This window comes from Mauremys mutica, chromosome 19, assembly GCF_020497125.1.
Source record: "Mauremys mutica isolate MM-2020 ecotype Southern chromosome 19, ASM2049712v1, whole genome shotgun sequence".
NCBI classification, from domain to species: Eukaryota; Metazoa; Chordata; order Testudines; family Geoemydidae; genus Mauremys; species Mauremys mutica.
Window position 1 is genome coordinate 9,847,945 of NC_059090.1, and position 18,882 is coordinate 9,866,826.

Here is an 18,882-nt window from a genome sequence, read left to right on the forward strand (position 1 = left end):
AGACAGACCAGCAGAGTATTGCATAAGGACTAGAGCAGGGGAGAAAGAGTTAATTTCTGGTTGCTATTCAACATCTTCCCTGCTGATTCAATAGGTGAATTGAACTGCTCTCTCTCTTTTTCCATCTGTAAAATATAGACAATATATTTTTTTAAATAGTAGCTGTCTCTTGTGGCTGTGGAGATGACCTTCAGAATAAACTGAATGGCAGTGGTGCTGAAGTCTGTAGGGTCTGTTTATCTTGTCTAGGAAATATAGCCTAAATAAACCTACTGAAAGGTGCGTGCACAACTAGTTGGAAAACCATATAGTTATCAATAGATCACAATCAAGCTGGAAAGGCATATAGAAGGGAAAGGGGTCCCTCAATACCTTCATAAATGATTTGGATAATTGCACAGAAAGAACACTTATAAAGTTTGTGGACAATATCAAGCTGGGAGGGATTGCAAGTGCTTTGCAGGACAGGATTAGAATTCAAAATTATCTGGATAAACTGGAGAAATGGTCTGAAATAAATAGGATGAAATTCAATAAGGAGAAATGCAAAGTACTCCACTTAGGAAGGAATAATCAATTGCACAAGTACAATATGGGAAGTGATTGCCTAGGAAGGAGTAGGCTGTGGGGCGTAGAGTGAATCACAAACTAAATACGAGTCAACAATGTAATATTGTTGCCAAAAAAAGTGAACATCATTCTGGGATATATTAGCAGGAGTGTTGTAAAGCAAGACCTAACTAATTGTTCCACTCAACTCAGTGCTGATAAGGCCTCAACTGGAGTATTGTGTCCAATTCTGAACATCACACTTTGGGAAAGATGTGACAAGTTGGAGAAAATCCAGACGAGAGCAACAAAAATAATTAGAGGTCTAGAAAACATGGCCTTCAAGGAAAGATTGAAAAAACTGGGTTTGTTTAGTCTGCAGAAGAGAAAACTGAGGGGAGACCTAAGTCTTCTAGTACGTAAAAGGTTGTTTTGTTATAAAAAGGAGGCAAGTATCAGAGGGGTAGCCGTGTTAGTCTGGATCTGTAAAAGCAGCAAAGAATCCTGTGGCACCTTATAGACTAACAGACATTTTGCAGCATGAGCTTTCATGGGTGAAACTGCTGAGCTTCAGTTCATCTGCAAATTTGACACCATCAGCTCAGGACTAAACAAAGACTGTGAATGGCTTGCCAACTACAGAACCAGTTTCTCCTCCCTTGGTTTTCACACCTCAACTGCTAGAACAGGGCCTCATCCTCCCTGATTGAACTAACCTCGTTATCTCTAGCTTGCTTCTTGCTTGCATATATATACCTGCCCCTGGAAATTTCCACTACTTGCATCTGAAGAAGTGGGTATTCACCCACGAAAGCTCATGCTGCAAAACGTCTGTTAGTCTATAAGGTGCCACAGGATTCTTTGCTGCTCATAAAAAGGAGGGTGATAAATTGTTCTCCTTAACCACTGAGGAGAGGACAAGAGGTAATGGGCTTAAATTGCAGCAAGGGAAATCTTAAATTAATTATTAGGCAAAGTTTCCTACTGTCAAGGTAGTTAAGCACTGGAACAAATTGCCTAGTGAAGTTGTGGAATCATTTTGACTGGAGGTTTTTAAGAACAGGTTAGACAAACAGCTGTCAGGGAGAATCTAGATCAGGGGGTCTCAAACTCAAAATGACCATGAGGGCCACATGAGGGCTAGTTCATTGGCCTGAGGGCTGCATCACTGACAGCCCCCCATCGCTGCCCCCGGCCCTGCCCCCACTCCACCCCTTCCATGAGGCCTCACCTCTTCCCACCCCTTCCCTGCTCTCATTCCAACCCCTTCCCTGAAGTCCCCACCCTAACTCCGCCCCCTCCCTGTTCTCAGAGGGTGCATGAGGGGTGTGGCGGGGGCTCAGGGCAGAGAGTTGAGGTGAAGCAGGGGGTTGGGGTGCAGGCAGGGGGCTCAGGGTGCAGGAGGGGTGTGGGATGCAGCAGGGGGCTCAAGGCAGGGAGTTGGGGTGCTGCAGGGGGTTGGGGTGCAGGGGATTGGAGTGCAGAAGGGGTGTGGGATGCAGCAGGGGGCTCAGGGCATGGGGTTGAGGTCCAGGGGGCTCAGGGCAGGGAGTTGGGGTGCAGGAGGGCTTCGGGGTGGCTGGTCTAGATAATGCAGCGGAACTGGGCTAGATGCCATCTTGAGGTTCCTGCCAGTCCTGCCTTTCTGTGAGTCAGGCTGGGATTTTCAGTAGAACCAAAGGGAGTCTGTCACCCAACTCCCTTTAAAGTTCAATCTCCCTTTGGTTCTGTTGAAAATCCCAGGCTCAGATTGTAAGCCCTTTGAGTAAGGAACATCTCACTGTGTGTGTACAGCACCTAACACAATGGGACCCTTATCCCAGCCAGAGCTTGGGTCATGGATATGCAATTGTGAGAGCAATAGGGGGGAAATATTTGCAGATAAGTTTACGTAATGTTCTATGCAAAACAGCATGTTCAGTTTTATTTCCAATTTTAACTTGTCCTTTACCTCCCTAAGCTTCTTCCCTGTGGTTTCAGCTTTATTCTGTGTATATGCTTTCCTGTCCTACAGTGTGCACTCTGACAAATAGTTCTGACGGCATTAACTAAACTATGTGGGGAAGGGGGGAAATAAATGGCATTGCAGTCCTTAGCTGCCATGACAACACATCCAACCTTACAAATTACTTGGCAATGACTTAGCCAACTCTAAAATAAACACTTAGGAATCCTGAAAATTTCACCCTAAGGGAGTCAGATGTACAATTCCCATTAAAACTAATAGGAAATCAGTTTGTGCAGCTATGAAAAAAAAATCTCAGTCTTAGCATCCAGCAGAGAGGGCCAGCTGTAAATACACCCTGATGTTTCTTTCCGCCAAAGAGAGGTCTTATGAATTGTGCAGAGAGAGGAAATTTACCAATGATACAAACAGGATAAACCTTCATTGGAAAATTCAGCTGGAGGCTGGATAAAGCACTAGGACGAGGATGTTGTACTTATTACTGGCACAACCAGCTACCCATGCAGCCTTAGGTCATTGTCCAAAGTGACACGTCTCTTGTATAGCACCATGGAACCAATCAGGCAGACACAGCCCCAAGCTAAACTTTACTTCTGAATAAAAATGTTAGTGTCCTTCTGATCAGCCATTGGATAGGTGAGGAGAGTTAGGGGCGGGGCAGGGCAAGGCAGGTGGCTTCACTTTGCTCAAACATCAGGTAGAGGCAGGATTTGAGATTTTGGTCTAAATTTAGGAAGATCATGAAGAGGATACCCGGGCAACTCCCCCCTCCTTCCCAGCCCTACCCCCTTCACTTTGCTATCCCCTTTTCTCCCCCAGCAAATCCCCCCTTGCTCCCCTGATTTAATCCCAGGCAGAAACATCTCCCAGTGGTTGGCCTGCGGCATGCATTGGTCAGGCTGCTCATTGATTCTGGTGTACTCAAGATTATACAGACTCAGGATTATTCTGCAATGGATAATGGGGGAATGAAGTGTCCTTTTCTGCAGCAGTTGCAGGCCAGCTCTTCCAGCACTGGTCTGCACTTGTGCTCTATTTCCAGAAGAAAGCCTATATATTTTATTAGAGCATGATTCTTATTAGAAAGGTGCTGAGTGTGTTCCTCTGGCCAGTGCCCAACCATGTTAAACAGGCTGTTTATAAAGCCTGCCTAGGGTCCAACTCTCAGGGTCAGCATGAGCTCTCTAGAAAGGGAGGACAACATGAGCTTGGGCTGGACCCTCAGCTGGTGTATAGGTCAGTGGAGTCTGATCTCAGTGGACCATTGATTTATACTAAGCTGTGAATGTAGCTCTTTAAAGTACAGCCCTCAACCATTTCACATTCCTAAATGGCAGTGAAAACACAAAGCATTTTTGGTGACCTCTACACATGCAGAACACGTTCAAAACACACATGCTGAGGGTCGGGGAACTACTTTGGATACATTAGGAAATAATTTTTGTATTGCTATACCCTCAAGTTGAATTTGCACTTGCTAAAACTTCTCCACAACCATCCATAGCCACATGTCTCTAATTCCCAGTTTCAACCAGAATTGGAAGCAGACGTACCACCTGCAGCCAGGGATTGTAGTCATGTTATATTTCTATCATGGCTGCTACCAGAATCCATAGGCAATTGTGATCTAGTGACATTAAGACCCCTTATTTTCTTTTTAAACCCCTCGATTATATAAACAGTATGCAGTGAAATCAATGATTCAACAGACTTTGGAACAACCCACCTCCTTTGCGACATGCTGTTAATATGCTCCACCAAAAATCCTCAAATTAAGAATCTGAACAAATTTTAAGGAACTGTTACTATTTAGAAACAAACCCTGTTTGGCCTAAAAAGTTGAGTCCACATTCCATGATCTTTTATGCCACAGATTAAGGGCTAAATAATGGCCGCAGGCACTGTGTGTGGCTCTCACTAATTTCTTTAGTTGACTCAAAGTGAATAACAAATAGGGAAGAAAAGCAGAATCACAGCCATCCAGTAAAATTGCTTTTATTTCTGTAATTTCATAAGTATAAAACAAATCAGCTCAATATTGTGCGAACAGAGTGGATCATACATATGTGACTACAATGACCCTTCTTAAGTCTTCACGATACACCTGGCTATTTACATCAGACAAAAGTACACCATTTAGGAATCAGTAATTTAGTGGAAAAATATCTCTTATAATAAAATAGGAAACCTTGTTTAATTCTACCCCCAAACAACTCTTTTTAAAAAGATGTAACAATTTATCTTTCACTAAGTGCAAACTCAACAAGGTTTCTAGATTCGGCTGCTCAGGCATCGTAGCAAAATTGCTATGTTCAGAGATTCAAGCCATGACACTAATGATACCTGTAAACAAGTCAGTGTTTTCTCTCTTCATGGTCTTGAGTACACTGACAAAACACAGCACAGACTCCACATAGCATGGGCAGGAGTCTGCTATACAAATATCTCTATGGTAGGGTACACCTACCTGTCTAGGCTCTTGTATATACAGAGCACAGAGATCTATTCTAGACTCATTTAGTTTTCCATTCTTACATTACCAAAAGCTGAATGGCACCAAAAGGAGAGGATGCAAGGGACACTTGTATCTCCCCCATACTGTCTTTTCACTAATTTTGTTCCTGCATACCTAAACCCGGGATCATCCCAATCTATGCCCGGCAGAAACCATTGTTACCAGCCTCATGGGGTCTAGAGGTCTTTATTTTGGCAGCATAAAACCACCTCCACTGCTCTTCTCTTGCTAAGCTGAACGAACAGGCTGACATGCAATTCAAGGTAGCACTGGAGGGTTGGTAGGATAATCAGAAGCTGGTGGGAGAAAGTGGCAGTGAAAATCTGAGTATTAAGAATACCTTGGCAATCAGTGGGTAGGGGATTGCTGAGACAGGTTGATTGATGGTAGGAGGGGATAAGTGAAGATAAAACCTTTGAAAATATCTAGATTGTTATAAAAATACATATCACAGCATAGAGAAAACACAGGTTGCATGTATGCAACTCTTTAGAGAAGCATTATGCGGGTCCGAAGTGTTTTTCATCCATGCCAGGAACATGCTCAACCTAGAAAGTTAAGTGGGGGTGGGTCTCCTAAGGATGAGGGATAAATTGCCAAATGGTCCATAAAGATATTAAATCCCAGTGCAGACCCTTTGTATGCATTGTAAGGCCTTTCAATCAATGCTTGGCTTCTTTTCTTTAATCAGGACCATGGCCAGTGCCCAAGGCAACCCACTTGGAAAATACTCCCTACAAGGTTTTCCCCATTGGATATTTGTTTGGTGGGTCTTACCTGGTCTGTGTCTACAGTGGTTCAGAATGTGAAGTATTAATAGTGGGATGGGACGATCCTGTGATTTTCTGCAATACTAAGCTCTTCCACCCATTAATTTTTCAGTCAGGAATCTCATGCAGTTATTCTTCTATTTAAGACAGTGGCTATTCCATGATACGAAAAACTAATCTTGCAAACATTTGTCTGTTAACATTTAATGGGATGGACTCACTAGTCTGACCCAAAGCTCATTGAAGTCAATGAAACAACACCACCAATTGACTACCATGGTTGTTAGATTGAGCTCTGCATGCATAAAGCTACACCCAAGTGTTGGCAGGACAAGGGCTTTAAGTTCTAAGCAGCATAGTAAATGTGAAGTGTGTAACAGTAACTGAAACTTGCCACCTCAGGATCCTTCTGTTGATCTGGCTTTTCACACCCCATCCATCTACTGTACTGTGTACCTAGATAGGATGGGGCTTCCCAAAAGCTCCATTTACAAACCCTTTTCTCCAGCCCCACATTTGTTGCATGAATTAAGGCTCCCTTTAAAGTTACCCACCAATTCTTCCCATAAAGGCCAAACCTCCAATTTCTCACTATTATGACACCTTATGGTACCACCCTGGTCTTGGATTGGCCAAGTGTTAGAAACATGTAAATAAGACAATATCATCATGACAGTGCCAGATTCTCGTGAAAGGCACTATGCAAGTCAAACAGACAATGTATGGAATCAGAATCAAGAACTTCAGCCATATTTTGGCCAATAGAGGAATTAAGGGAGAATATAAATTTCAGATGTGATACTAGTAATCTCTTTCCCCCCACCCCCCATACCCTGCTGTTTCAAGCAACAGCAGTCTTTTCACATACATAATGCACTCTTCCCAGATGATGGATGTTCCATAGGAGAGTTCTTGGTAGGAGAGAATTTATCCAGTCATCGGCCACAAGGATATTCAAGTCCTCAAACAGCATAATGTGGACTTCATAGCCATTGTCCAATGCTCACACTTGGAGCTCTCCCAAGAGAGGAGAGCCTCTTCCTTACCTTCCACGTTTATTTTACAGGTGTGATCCAACATGTTGAATGGCCCCTGAGAAATTAATTTAAAGTGCACATGGACAACCACACAGGCTACTTTTCTGGTGCTCAGGCTGTGATGCATGATGAATGATTTGCTCCTTTTGTTTAAGAGGATCTATTGTAATGGCCCAGGCTGGCTGGAAGTATTGATGGAAAGAGACTAAACTATTATAAATAATCTGAATACACCAGAAGGCAATGATTGTGATTCCTAGATCCTGGTTTCCAACAGAAGTGAGACTAGACAGCTTTTCGTCACAGGCCTCCTTTTGCAACATGCAATCAGGGAAGAAGAAAAAAGCCACTCCAGTGCACATCTCCATTCTATTGCACACAATCAAATGTTTCCGTAAGATGCAATTCAGACCTGATCCAAAACATATTGAAATCAATGGGATTAGGTCTTTAACCACCTTCAAGTTTGCAGAAGAACACTACAGCATGTTAAAGCAGCCAGCACACTGCTGGTGACATACAAATAATAAACAACAACTTCTATGCAATTTATCCTGACCCTTCACCAAAGCATAAAGGAAAAATAATTTTGATCTAAGGATATTTTTCTACTTCATTAAAATATTTGAACTATAACCCTTCACAACCCCAAAATGTCTAGCGGGAAACCAGTCTTAAAGCAGCCAGCCAAATGACAAGCAACAAAAGAAAAAATGAGACACGGTCCTTCAATGAGGGATCATACTAGAAAATGGGGATACTTTAAAAGAGGTCACCCTTAGTAGAGTGAATACCTGTTGAAGGTGTCCTTAGTGCAGGTTCCACTGATTTGACCCAGAAGCTTACAGTGAAAAGGGCAAACTGAATTTTAAGACAAAACCTGCTATTACTGGGAAGAGTAAGCCTTTGGCATGGAACATGGCTGAGAGTTGTTGCACTCTATTTGCTGAATTTCATATCCTGTAATTTCACAATTTCAATCCAACATCATCAGGCACAGTGAACCACCATAGTGCATTTTAGCTGTGTTGAGCGTAAATTAAAACCAATCCAATAAAAACTAATATTTCCCCTGCCTCTTCCTCTCAATGACTTAACATAATTGTCTCCACCTTCTTGGCATCAGATGAGGCAAAGCAAAATGACCAAAAGGAATTTAATAGAGGACTTAAAAGTTACTGACGTCATATCTTTGCCTGTCCCATGCTTGCCCAAGACACACGTTTTGTAAATATTTTAAACCCTCTTTGTTACAGATTTTAAAATAATATCAAAAGCTTTAGAAAACACACATTTGGGTACCAAAAAAGTCACAAGTCAGATCTTCAGCTGGTGTAAATCAATGTAACTCCAGTAGAGCAACACAGATTCACAGGAGCTGCAGATCTGGCCAGGACTCCCCATAATCCAATATGGATCTCTGATGGATATGAACATGTACCAACAGGGACAACTTACAGACCAGGTACTTGGCAGCTCTGGTTGCACTACATTCCATGGACACCCTCCACCCCCAATAGGGTGGGCAGGATGTTTAGGATCAATCTCAACCCTGGAATAAGCAGAAACAGTTCTCCTAAAGGCAATGGAATTGCTCTGGTTACATGAGGGCTGAATGTGGCCCTTAAATATTTGATTAAATTCCCATTTATTTCCAAAGGCTGTTCAGAAAGCCATGGAGTGGTGGGGATCTTTGTAATAAAACAAGGTGGAATTCACCTCTGTACAGAAGCATGGATGGCCCAAACACCACTTAAGTCCCACTTAAACCCTCTTTAGAGAGCTTAAGAGGTGTATGGATCATCTACTGACCCTCTGCTCAAGGATAAGTTCCACCCACATTGAAAATGGTCTCTAAAAAGAATCAGTCAGCCTGTGTAATCAGCTCAATTAAATCAGCTCTATAAACTGAAACATACAAAACATGTTGGAAAAAGAAAAATTTTCAAAGAAAGCAAATAGTGATTTTTCGGTGAACAATTTTCCTGTAATCACACAGTATTTATAAAGATGTTTGTTTGTTTTTTAAAAGCTCCATATTAAAATTCCTTGAGTACATTCTATATTAAATACAGTAACAACATTTCATGCAAGGTTTTCTGTACAATTAAATCAGATCAGTAGTATAACAAGTCTGTACATTCCCATTGGTCTGGGGGCGCGACCCATCTTTTTCAATGCTGGTGATGGAGAAAAAGGAAAGGATGGTGTTTGGCACGTACTGTACCTACGGTAGCCAGCTTGTCAAAGTTCAGCCAGCTGGCCTGGACGGAAGAGAGACAAAAAGCACTGGGGGTTTTAAGAGACTTAAAAAATTAAATAGAAACTGATCCAGATAGGAATGGAGCAAAATAATAGCAAAGCAAAGCAATAACTGACCCCGGTGCTCCGGCATGCACCCGAGTGAAGTTTAGAAGGAAGGAAAACTGTAGGCATCTTTTTCCCTTCATCAAGAACTTTGGATCCTACCACATCTAGTGCCCATTCCTGGTCAAATGTTCTATGTGAGTTTCAAAAATAAGATTATATAGGTGGTAGAATAAGTCTTAATGTCAGTTTCTGGGAGACAACCTTTGCTCCCATGTGATCACCTCTCCCTTTTTCAACATCATATTGGGAGCACAGATTGTCTCCCAAAACTGACATTAACTAATGGACAACTCCCTCTTAAGTCTTTTATTCTACCTTCTATGTAGTCATATTTTAAAAACTAGGTAATCTAGATTTACCTAGTCAGAAAATTTGATCAGGAATGAGCACTAGATGAGGTGGGATCCAGAGTTCTCCATTTCCGTGTTTTGTTTTAAGCTGTCTAGGTGGAGATGCTTAGCACAGGAAGGGAGCTAACAAGGTGTTATACAGAAGAGAAAGGACAAGAGGACTGGGTCATGCTTTGGTGTCAGATGAGCCTGAGAAGGTGCAAGATTTTCACAAGAGGAAAATAGAATAGAGAATAATATGATAAATAGAGGAAGTTTCAACTTCCACCACAAAAATCTTTGCAAGTAAATACATGTCCACAAGATCTACAACACTGGTAATTATACCAGGATACAGGTACATTGAAACCACCAAAGCTGGACATCTAGGCAATGTGGCTTCCAGAGCACTAGCATTGCCACCTAGGTATTATACTTTAATGGATATCACCCTACTAAATTGGAAGTCAATTGGAACACACCTGTTGCATCCCATGCACCTTTCTTTGCTTACCTCCCCTGCCCATTCACACAGATAAGCTTTTCCTTGGTACTGAGATGCTGTCTGTTTTGCCACATCACAGCTCTGGAATGCACCTCTGTCATCATTGCTCATGCACAGATACTGTGCACCACTGTAAAAGCACGACCTCCCACCTACCACATTTTTACAAAACAAAAGATGCCTTACTGAGCTCACACATTGGGGCTATTTTTAAGGGGTCTCAAACTTTTCAGGAGCGGACCCCCAAGGAGCTGTGTTACAATGACTCAGTTACATATAGTTTCATCCCCAAACTATAATTTAGCTGTCCAGTAATTGCACCATTACGTACAGGGAAAAAAAGCTACGAAACTAAAACAAAATCAGTATTTTTCTTTTCAACGATTCACCCGCATTAGTCTGATAGTCGGACACATGCATGTCCTGCTGGCTTCTAGTGATGGTCAAACATGCAAGACTTCAGTCCGAGTTACAGCTTAGGGTTTCTTTATTTAGAAAGTGAGTTTCCTTTATGTCATTCATTTCTTGCCCTCTTCTCCTGCAAAACAAAGGAAATTGGCTATGGTTAAAAAGCAAGCCAAGCACCTATTATGTTATTGAGACAGACATTTCACTAAGTCATACAGCTGGGTAGGACCCTGTATAACCTGATGGCTTATGAAAAGGCCAATCTAGGGTGAGTATGGAGTAGTAGAATCTGCTGCTTTTGCTCTTAATGCTTGGCTTCACTTCTGAAATGGCTACCTCACAATACATCACACGGGGATACATGAACCCCAGTACAACCAACATGGAACAGTACTACTACATGGGAATTCTACAGCGCTTTTCAACTGAGCATTCCCAAACGCTTTATAGACATGAAAAAATTTAGCCTTATAGCATCACTGTGAGGTAGGTACTAACTTCATTTTACCAATTGGCAAACTGAGGCACAGAGCGTAAATGACTTGCCCAGGGTCTCTCAGTAAGTCATGGCCAAGTGGGAAATAGAACACAGGTTTCCTGACTCCCAGTCCTGTGCTTGAGCCACAAGACCAGCCTTTTCCTCCAATTTCTTCACCCTGTCAATGGCAGAACCAGATGCTTGCTGGGATGCATTAGGTGATTTATGGCTTAAAGGAAAGCTAGAGTATTTAGAAACAGTGCCTTACAGAGCTAAAATTATTTTTAAATGGGAATGGGTGTCCAAATCCACTAGGCAGCTTTGAAAAAAATCTCATCTTAACTATGTAGGTCCAGATTTTGCCACATTTGGAGTCCGCAGGCAGTTGTAGTGACTTCTAGAAGCAAGGTACTATAAAACACAAGGGAGGGTGGCAGAATCTAGCCTGTAGGCAATAAGAATGTGCACTGAAAAAAGTTAATTACAAATACTTGACGGTATTTCAGTTTCTTTATTCATTGAGTGGGACTGCTGCATCTCTCTTAGGGGCTGTTGTTTTAATGCTCCTGAGTCACAAGGACCCCATTTGATGACACAAAGCAGCAGGGCCGGCTCCAGGCACCAGCAAAGGAAGCAGGTGCTTGCAGCGACCAATGGAAAGGAGTGGCACGTCCGGGTCTTCGGCAACAATTTGGCGGTGGGTCCGTCAGTCCCTCTTGGAGGGAAGGACCTGCCACCGAAGAATGAAGCGGTGTGGTAGAGCTGCCGCTGACCGTGGCTTTATCTTCCTCCCCAACTTCGCCACTTGGGCGGCAAAAAAGCTGGAGCCAGCCCTGCAAAGCAGTATGGAATGATAGAGATCCAGCTTCACCCCTGGAAAATCAAGTTACTCGAAGGTACGTTCTGTTTTGAAGAGAGAACTTTTATTTTGCAAAATGTTTATGTTCACTGCTTACTGATGGGAAAGCCATCTCCTTCAGGCCCACTTTAGACTGAATTGTTAAGATGGCAGTTTCTCATGAGGCTAATTATTCATATTATATTTAAGAAATTTTTAACTTGTTCACTTTTCTTTGCATTAGCTGGATTTTCGAGAACCTATAGGAGGGAGGTGTCCAAATCCCACTGGGATGCAACCAGAGTTGGGCACTTTACTCCTTTGTGCTCCTTTGAAATTTCCAGCCATAATATCTGGAATACCTAAATTACACTGTCATTTGCCATCATTTCCAGTTCTACACCCACTTCCTCAGTTTACACAGCACATTTTCACCAGTGTGCAAAGGGAAGTTTCATCCACTGCGCAGCCATAAACCTCAAACTCTCAGGCCAAATGAGTAATGCCTCCTAGAGTGATATGGAAAGTGCAGAGTCAGGGCGCTGTGTATTTATATTGCATTCATAACTTTATCATCTGAGCACCTAAGTGTTGCTTAGCAGTACAAATGGGTAAAAGAACCTGAGTTTTAAGGATGTTTGTAAAGTTCAGAGCTGACATGTCAGAGTTTGATAACAAGTGTCAATTAAAAAAAAAAAGATAGTATAACATTTTCAAAAGCACCCTAGTTACTTAGGAGTCCAAGTCCTAGGATTTAGGCTCTTAAACTCTTTAGAGGCTTTTGAAAAGTTTATCTAGAAGCTTTTAATAGAATCACCTTAGATGTGAAGAGTTGTCATACCCTGCACTAAGCCTGGCATTTTCAAAGGAGCCCAAAGGAGTCAGATGCCAAACTCCACCAAATTTTAATGAGACTTGGGCATCTAATTGCATTATGCTGCTTTGAAAATCCCAGCCTAACATTTCTGAACATCAGTCAAATAACTACAGCAGAAACAGCCAGCTGAGAGACAGGGCCACTTCACCAGCTCCCATTTCATTCCTGCTTCACAATGCAGGAGCCTTTGATGTAGTCATTGCTTTGAACGTGTGTAAATTTTGGCCAAAGGATGTGTACTGGGCTCACACAAGATCATGGATACCTGCCTTTTCAGTGTGTTTTATTACCACTCTCCTAGTGACAGAAGACACTGGAGGAATTCAGATGTTTGGACATAGCACTCTCTCCCACAACCCATATGGCAGCAAACAAAAAGCAATATAATCTGTGCCTCTGGAAATAAACGCCAAATACTGCTGGCACCCTTGCTGGCAGCGTTAGCTGAGACCGAGAGCCTGAAAAGGGACAGAAACTAAAATAACCTCTTGTGCCTTGAGATGCTCCCTCTGGAACAGCTGAGGCACATTGTTGAGGAAGTTGGTGCTGCCCCTGTTCTTTGGCTAAATACAGGACTTCAGTTTCTAAGGGTCTCAGACTACAGTAGCCCCTTTCACGAGCACCAACTCCCTGAAATGGAACCACCACAGACCTCTGTATCTGATTATATGAAGCAGGGGTAGTCAGTAGGCAAACTGCGGGCAAAATCTGGACTGCCAGACGCTACTGAACAGACCCCAATGTCTTTTTATTAACTTACTATTATCATTATTATTATTTTCCTCTGGAGTCTGGACCGTGACTATACCTTGACCAAGAAATTCGGACTTGACAAAAATATAATTGACTACCCCTGAAAAGTTCTTTTCTTCCTGCATTCCCCAAAGCATGACATGAGAGCCTTCAAAAAGCCAGCAGGGCATTAAGGTGGATGTTGACATATTCCAAAGGAGCAGCAATACTCTCCTTAGTAACACCTCTCAGCTCAAACAACCTGACATATATCTGGAAACATTCTTTTCCTTTCCACATGATTGTTTGGCTAAGGTAACAAGAGAGAGAAATTAACATACAAGGACACTCAGTAGACTTGGAAACATAACACCATATTCCCTGCTGCTCTCAGACTCCATTAGAGACAATAACTGTTTAGTCCACATTGTTAATGCATCACTATGGAGATTCACATGTGCTTTTGAATGCCTTTTATGGTTGGTTATTGTCTCAATGTGAAGGTATTTTTGTGAGATATTGGGGGGAGGGAGTGTTTCCTAAATGTTGTGACTTATTTACGATCAGTAGAATTTATATCCCCACTGTTTAGCAAAACCTTCTCTTTATGTTGGGTTAAAGGACCTGTAGCCCCAATGCTGATCTCACACAGATGTAATTTCATTGACAGAGTTATTCCTGATCTACAGCAGTGTAAGCAAGATCTGAATCAGGCCCTACGTATGTCCATTATCTCCACACCCTATTTGTCAGAGCACTAGAACAGAGGGTTTTAAAGTGTAGAGGTGAAGTAGAACTGACCTCGTGCAGATAATGGGCCAAATCATTCTCAGAGGCTGAGCTGCTAACATAAATATGCAACCTTTAGTTAAAATCAACTGTTGCAGCACAGGACTGGAGGACAGCAAGAGCACCTACACAAAGGCACTAGAGCTGTTCTTGGGAATTGCATACCGGTTAGGGCTTATACTTCACTCCAAAGTGAAAGTGGTTGAAACTATAATTAAAGATAATTATTTTTAAAAAAACTAAATAAAGGTGATATAAGGATAAACCAGCCCAGTTCTTGTAAAGGGAAATCATGCCTCTCCAATCTACTAGAACTATTTGAGAGTGTCAACAGATTAGGAGATAAAGGAGAGATGATTGACAACGTATTTGGTGTTTCCAAAAGCCTCATTATCATGGAGAATAAAATTCAGTCATGGGTTCTAAATTGACCCAAAAGACAGAACAAGAAGGTGGGGAACTGGCCAATTTTCAACAAGGCAAAAGATCATCAGTGTGGTGGCCCAAAGTTCCATTCTAGGAGTAGTGTCCAATATAGCGGTTAATGATCTGGAAGAGGCACTGAACACAACAAGGTGACAACATTTCAGATAAGAAAAGATTATTTAAAGATAGTCAAGAGAAAGATGTGAGAAACGAGACTGAGTTCGATAAGTTTATGGAGGGACTGGTATGATAACACATTCTACAATGACATGTAGCCAATCTGCGACTGCTAGCAGCAAATATCGCCTATGGCCAGTGATGGGACACTAGATAGGGAGAGCTCTGAGTTACTACAGAGATTTCTTTCCCAGGTGTCTGGCTTGGGGGGTTATGACCACATGCTCAGAGTCTAACGGACTGCTGTATTTGGGGTCAGGAGGGAATTTCCCCCCAGCTCAGAATGGCAGAGACCCTGAGGGTTTTTCGCCTTCCTCTGCAGGGGCCATGGATCACTTGCAGGTTTAAACTATGTAAATGGTGGATTCTCTGTCACTTGAAATCTTTAAAGCATGATTTGAGGACTTCAGTAACTTAGCCAGAGGTTAGGGGTCTATTTCAGGAGTGGGTGGGTGAGGTTCTGTGCCCTGCAATGTGCAGGAGGTCAGACTAGTTCAGTGGCTCAAAACTACTGTACCCCTTTCAGGAGTCTGATTTGTCTTGTGTACCCCCAAGTTTCACCTCACTTAAAAACTATTTGCTTCCAAAAGCAGACATAAAAATACAAACGTGTCACAGCACACTTGTGATGCATGGCTAGAAAGGGTTAAACATCCTGCAAAATAAATAAACCTCAAAAGGTATGTGGAGAGATAAGGTTTGTGGTTTTGTGTATTTACATATGTATGAGTAGGGTCAACGATGTAACCAACAGTCTCTGTCTATGCTGTATTCTGATAATTCAGAGGTCAAAAGAACATCATTTACATGAACTGTAAACGAGGGATATCTTGGTATTCATCTCTCTTTGAAACGTACTGTAAATGGTGGAGGAACAAGCAAATGGCCTTATGTTAATACATATAGCTAAGTAACAGTGATAGACCTCCTTCAAAGTCATCCTAACGATCTTTTGTTCCCTGAGGAACTCCAACTTGTCAAAAGACATGAAATTGTATAAAAGATCATTGGGTCCTGATTCTATCATCTCAGAACTGCTTCGGCTTCATCAGGAGAAGTTTGAGTTGCAAGACTGAGGTCCCAGTTATGCTGGTACGTCCTGAATAGGAGATTGGACTATAACCTATGAACTATTTCTGGAAGAACTCTGCAACTACAAAACTCACCATCTCAGCTATGAATCTGAACCTCAATGAACTGAACTCATGTCTGTATGTATATTGATCTGGCCACTGGACTAGATGATCATTATGGTTCCATCTGGCCTTAAAGTCGGAGTCTAAACTAGGCAAGGAAATAGAGCTGGGTGAAAGGGCAGCATGAAGGCAGATGGAATTTCGAGATGACAAATGAAAGGTAAAGAGCATTGAAAGGATTAATTTCAACTACTCCTCCAAACTTTAAATTAACTGAAATGACTCAGGAAAAAGATCTGGGCATTGTTTTGGGCAGCTCTGTGCAATATAAATCCAACAATGCACTCTTACTGGTCATACCAGGCTAAGTTCTGGTCACCCTACCTCAAATAAAAAAAGTTAGAACAGAAATATAGAAGGGATCCAGAGATGGGTGATTCTAGGCATGAAAAAACTGCCATGTGAAGAGAATCTGAAAAGATCAGGACTGCTGAGTTTAGAGGGGAGATGAGTAAGAGGAGACATGATAGAGATATATAAAATAATGAGGGTCAGAGAGATGACAGGGTAAATTGGAATGTCCAAGTCATCTCCCAGTACGAGAATGAGGAGACATTCAAACAAACAGAAAGGCAACAAATGTAAAACTGATAAAAGAAAGCACTTTTTTCACACAAAGCATAGATCAGTGGAACTCATTGTGACAAGATATGATTAGTCCCTGAGTTTAGCAGGATTCAAAACAAGGACTGGACATTTATGTGGATAATGAGAGGAGCCTCACATTATATAGACTGAAAAATATGAGTGGGATTTTCAAAAGTTCTTAACTCCCGTTGATCTTCCATGGGAACTGGGGGCCCAAATCTTGTAAGTGCTTTTGAAAAATCCCACCTTATAAAAGAGATAAAAACTCTTATGCTTGAAACCATATATTAACCACAACCTCACAGAGGTTAAAAAGCAGCTTCCCCTATAGGCCAATGATTCCATAATTGTCCACTCCTTCTGAAGCATCTGGGGCTGGCCATTGTCAGAGAGCAGGTATTGGACTAGATGGACCATTGCACCGATCTGGTCTATCGGTTCCTACATGCTGAGAAGTGATTTTCTAGCTGCAAAGCATGAGGGTGAGCCTTTGGGATGACACTTTTTCAGCTTCCAGAGTTTGCATCAATGTATTTCTTCCAACCTGATACCTGCACTTCTGCCTCTAATGTTTTGGTTTTTTTAGCAGAGAAAGCCACTTAAGAGACTTACGGACACTTGAAAAAGGGAACATATGGTCAAATATTAAACAAGTAGTATGAGTGGAATCTCCCCTTTACGAGAGCATTATCAGAAGTAAAGCCTTATGGAGCAAAGTCCAGTAAGGCCCTTCCTTGTGCAGCTATGGCTGGAAGTGCCTCCTTCTTCCCGTGCGCTAAATCTCCTTTGGCAAGCCAGCACTTGCTAGCCACCACTCTACTCGGTAGAATTTCAGTTGTGCAGCACCCACAACTGGGGCCACTCGAACTAGAGAGCTCAGCTCTCATGGCACCAAAATAATGACCAGATTACAAGAAGAGCTCAGCACCCAGTGTGTTGACATCATCTGAAAAAGTGGCCCTGGTTGTGGGTGCTGAGTCCTTCTGAAAATTCTGACCTTGAGGTCAGATCATGAGCTGATGTAAACTGATGTCAGTGGAGCTATGCCATTGCATAACATCTGACCTTCCGGGGCTATGTAATAATATATTTTAGTTGTGAGAGCATCTCTGATAACACACCACCCCTCCTACACAAACACACATGCTTTTCTTATTTAGAATACAGTGTAGTTCTGTGATTCACAAAGGAACTGGAGATGCTGTTTGATCCTGTTGTCCTACTACTGAACAATAATCACAGACTAAACAATTGCGGGACATTTTCCGGAGTGGAGCCTGTGCTGTTCGGCAGTTCCACCGAGATGCTGTAAAACCAGGTCACCACAGCACATGAGAGTGTCTGGCACAGGTGCAGGAACATGATGGACAAGGACAATACACACAACAGAGCCAACCCTGTTTGATCTGGACTCCTGCAGGTTTTCAGCTGGTGCTCCCCAGTCCACGTGTGTCTGACTGTCCTGAGAATTCCTGGTGAAAAATGACAATGCTAGATTTAAAGACTGGTTTTTAAAATGTATTCAGAGGAATTAGGTGGAGTAAATACAGGAGTTTGGGTTTTTTTGAATGTGACAATTGAAGCACAAGCTGGTATGATTTTGTTCTCTTGCTGTGATTAAATAGTGGCAAGAAATTGTGACGCAGTGTTCAGACAAAGGCCATTCACAGAAATCAGCATTAGCATGATGCAGCTGCATGGCAAACAGTGCGGACGAACAGGTGGGTTGCCAGCATGGCAGATGGGACCCAGCAGCTAGAATCATCAATAGCTGGTGCAATCACTTCTGGAAATTGTTGTTTGTATAACAGTAGCAGCCAAAGCCCCCTTGGGAGATGGTGGTCATAGAAGGAGTTTGTGGGAGAGCCTGGGAAATGAACCCAGGTCTCCCAAGCCCTTAACCACAAGACTATCGTTACACTTGGTTATTGGGAGTTGAGGGTAAGGTAGGGAGAAGCAAGAGTCTGACTTTCTGAAAGACCTTACAGTTAAAACAATAGAGAGGCAACACCCAAAGCAGCCCATTAGGAGGGCTGGAGAGAGGTGTGAGAGGCTGTTGTAGAAGGACACACAACTAGGGTACACCAATGAAATTGTAACACCATGATCCTCTCTGGCCAATACAGCAGTGCCAGAGGAGAGTCTCACTCCAGTCACCAGACTGCGCATCTCTGCGAACAAGAGAGGAAGAGGACTGTGGCAGCATTCTGCCCACAAAAGATCGGAAGCATTTGTCTGGAACAAGGCCAAGTGCTGAACAGGCAACCATAGGGCCTGATCTAATCCAAAGCTGGTGCTGCATTATCTTTTGTAACAGCTCCAGATGGCTTCA

The 18,882-nt window shown here is 42.5% G+C and overlaps 1 protein-coding gene and 1 long non-coding RNA gene across 3 annotated transcripts in view; one reads left to right on the forward strand and one right to left on the reverse strand.

Moving 5' to 3' along the window:
- Positions 1–9,025, forward strand: part of LOC123353308 — a 73,067-nt gene extending 64,042 nt beyond the window's left edge. The window contains exon 3 of the long non-coding RNA XR_006574456.1: positions 6,867–9,025. This is a non-coding gene — a long non-coding RNA (uncharacterized LOC123353308). The remainder of the gene's footprint in view (positions 1–6,866) is intronic.
- The window catches only part of ATP2A3 (ATPase sarcoplasmic/endoplasmic reticulum Ca2+ transporting 3), a 146,451-nt gene continuing 136,371 nt past the window's right edge, over positions 8,803–18,882 (reverse strand). The window contains exons 21-22 of one of the 2 annotated variants that reach the window (XM_044994316.1): positions 17,947–18,022; positions 8,803–10,579 (exon numbers count right to left, since the gene is read on the reverse strand). In XM_044994316.1, the coding sequence (XP_044850251.1) occupies positions 10,501–10,579; positions 17,947–18,022 (155 nt within the window). In that variant the 3' untranslated portion in view covers positions 8,803–10,500. The remainder of the gene's footprint in view (positions 10,580–17,946; positions 18,023–18,882) is intronic. The other variant, XM_044994317.1, reaches the window with a different exon arrangement.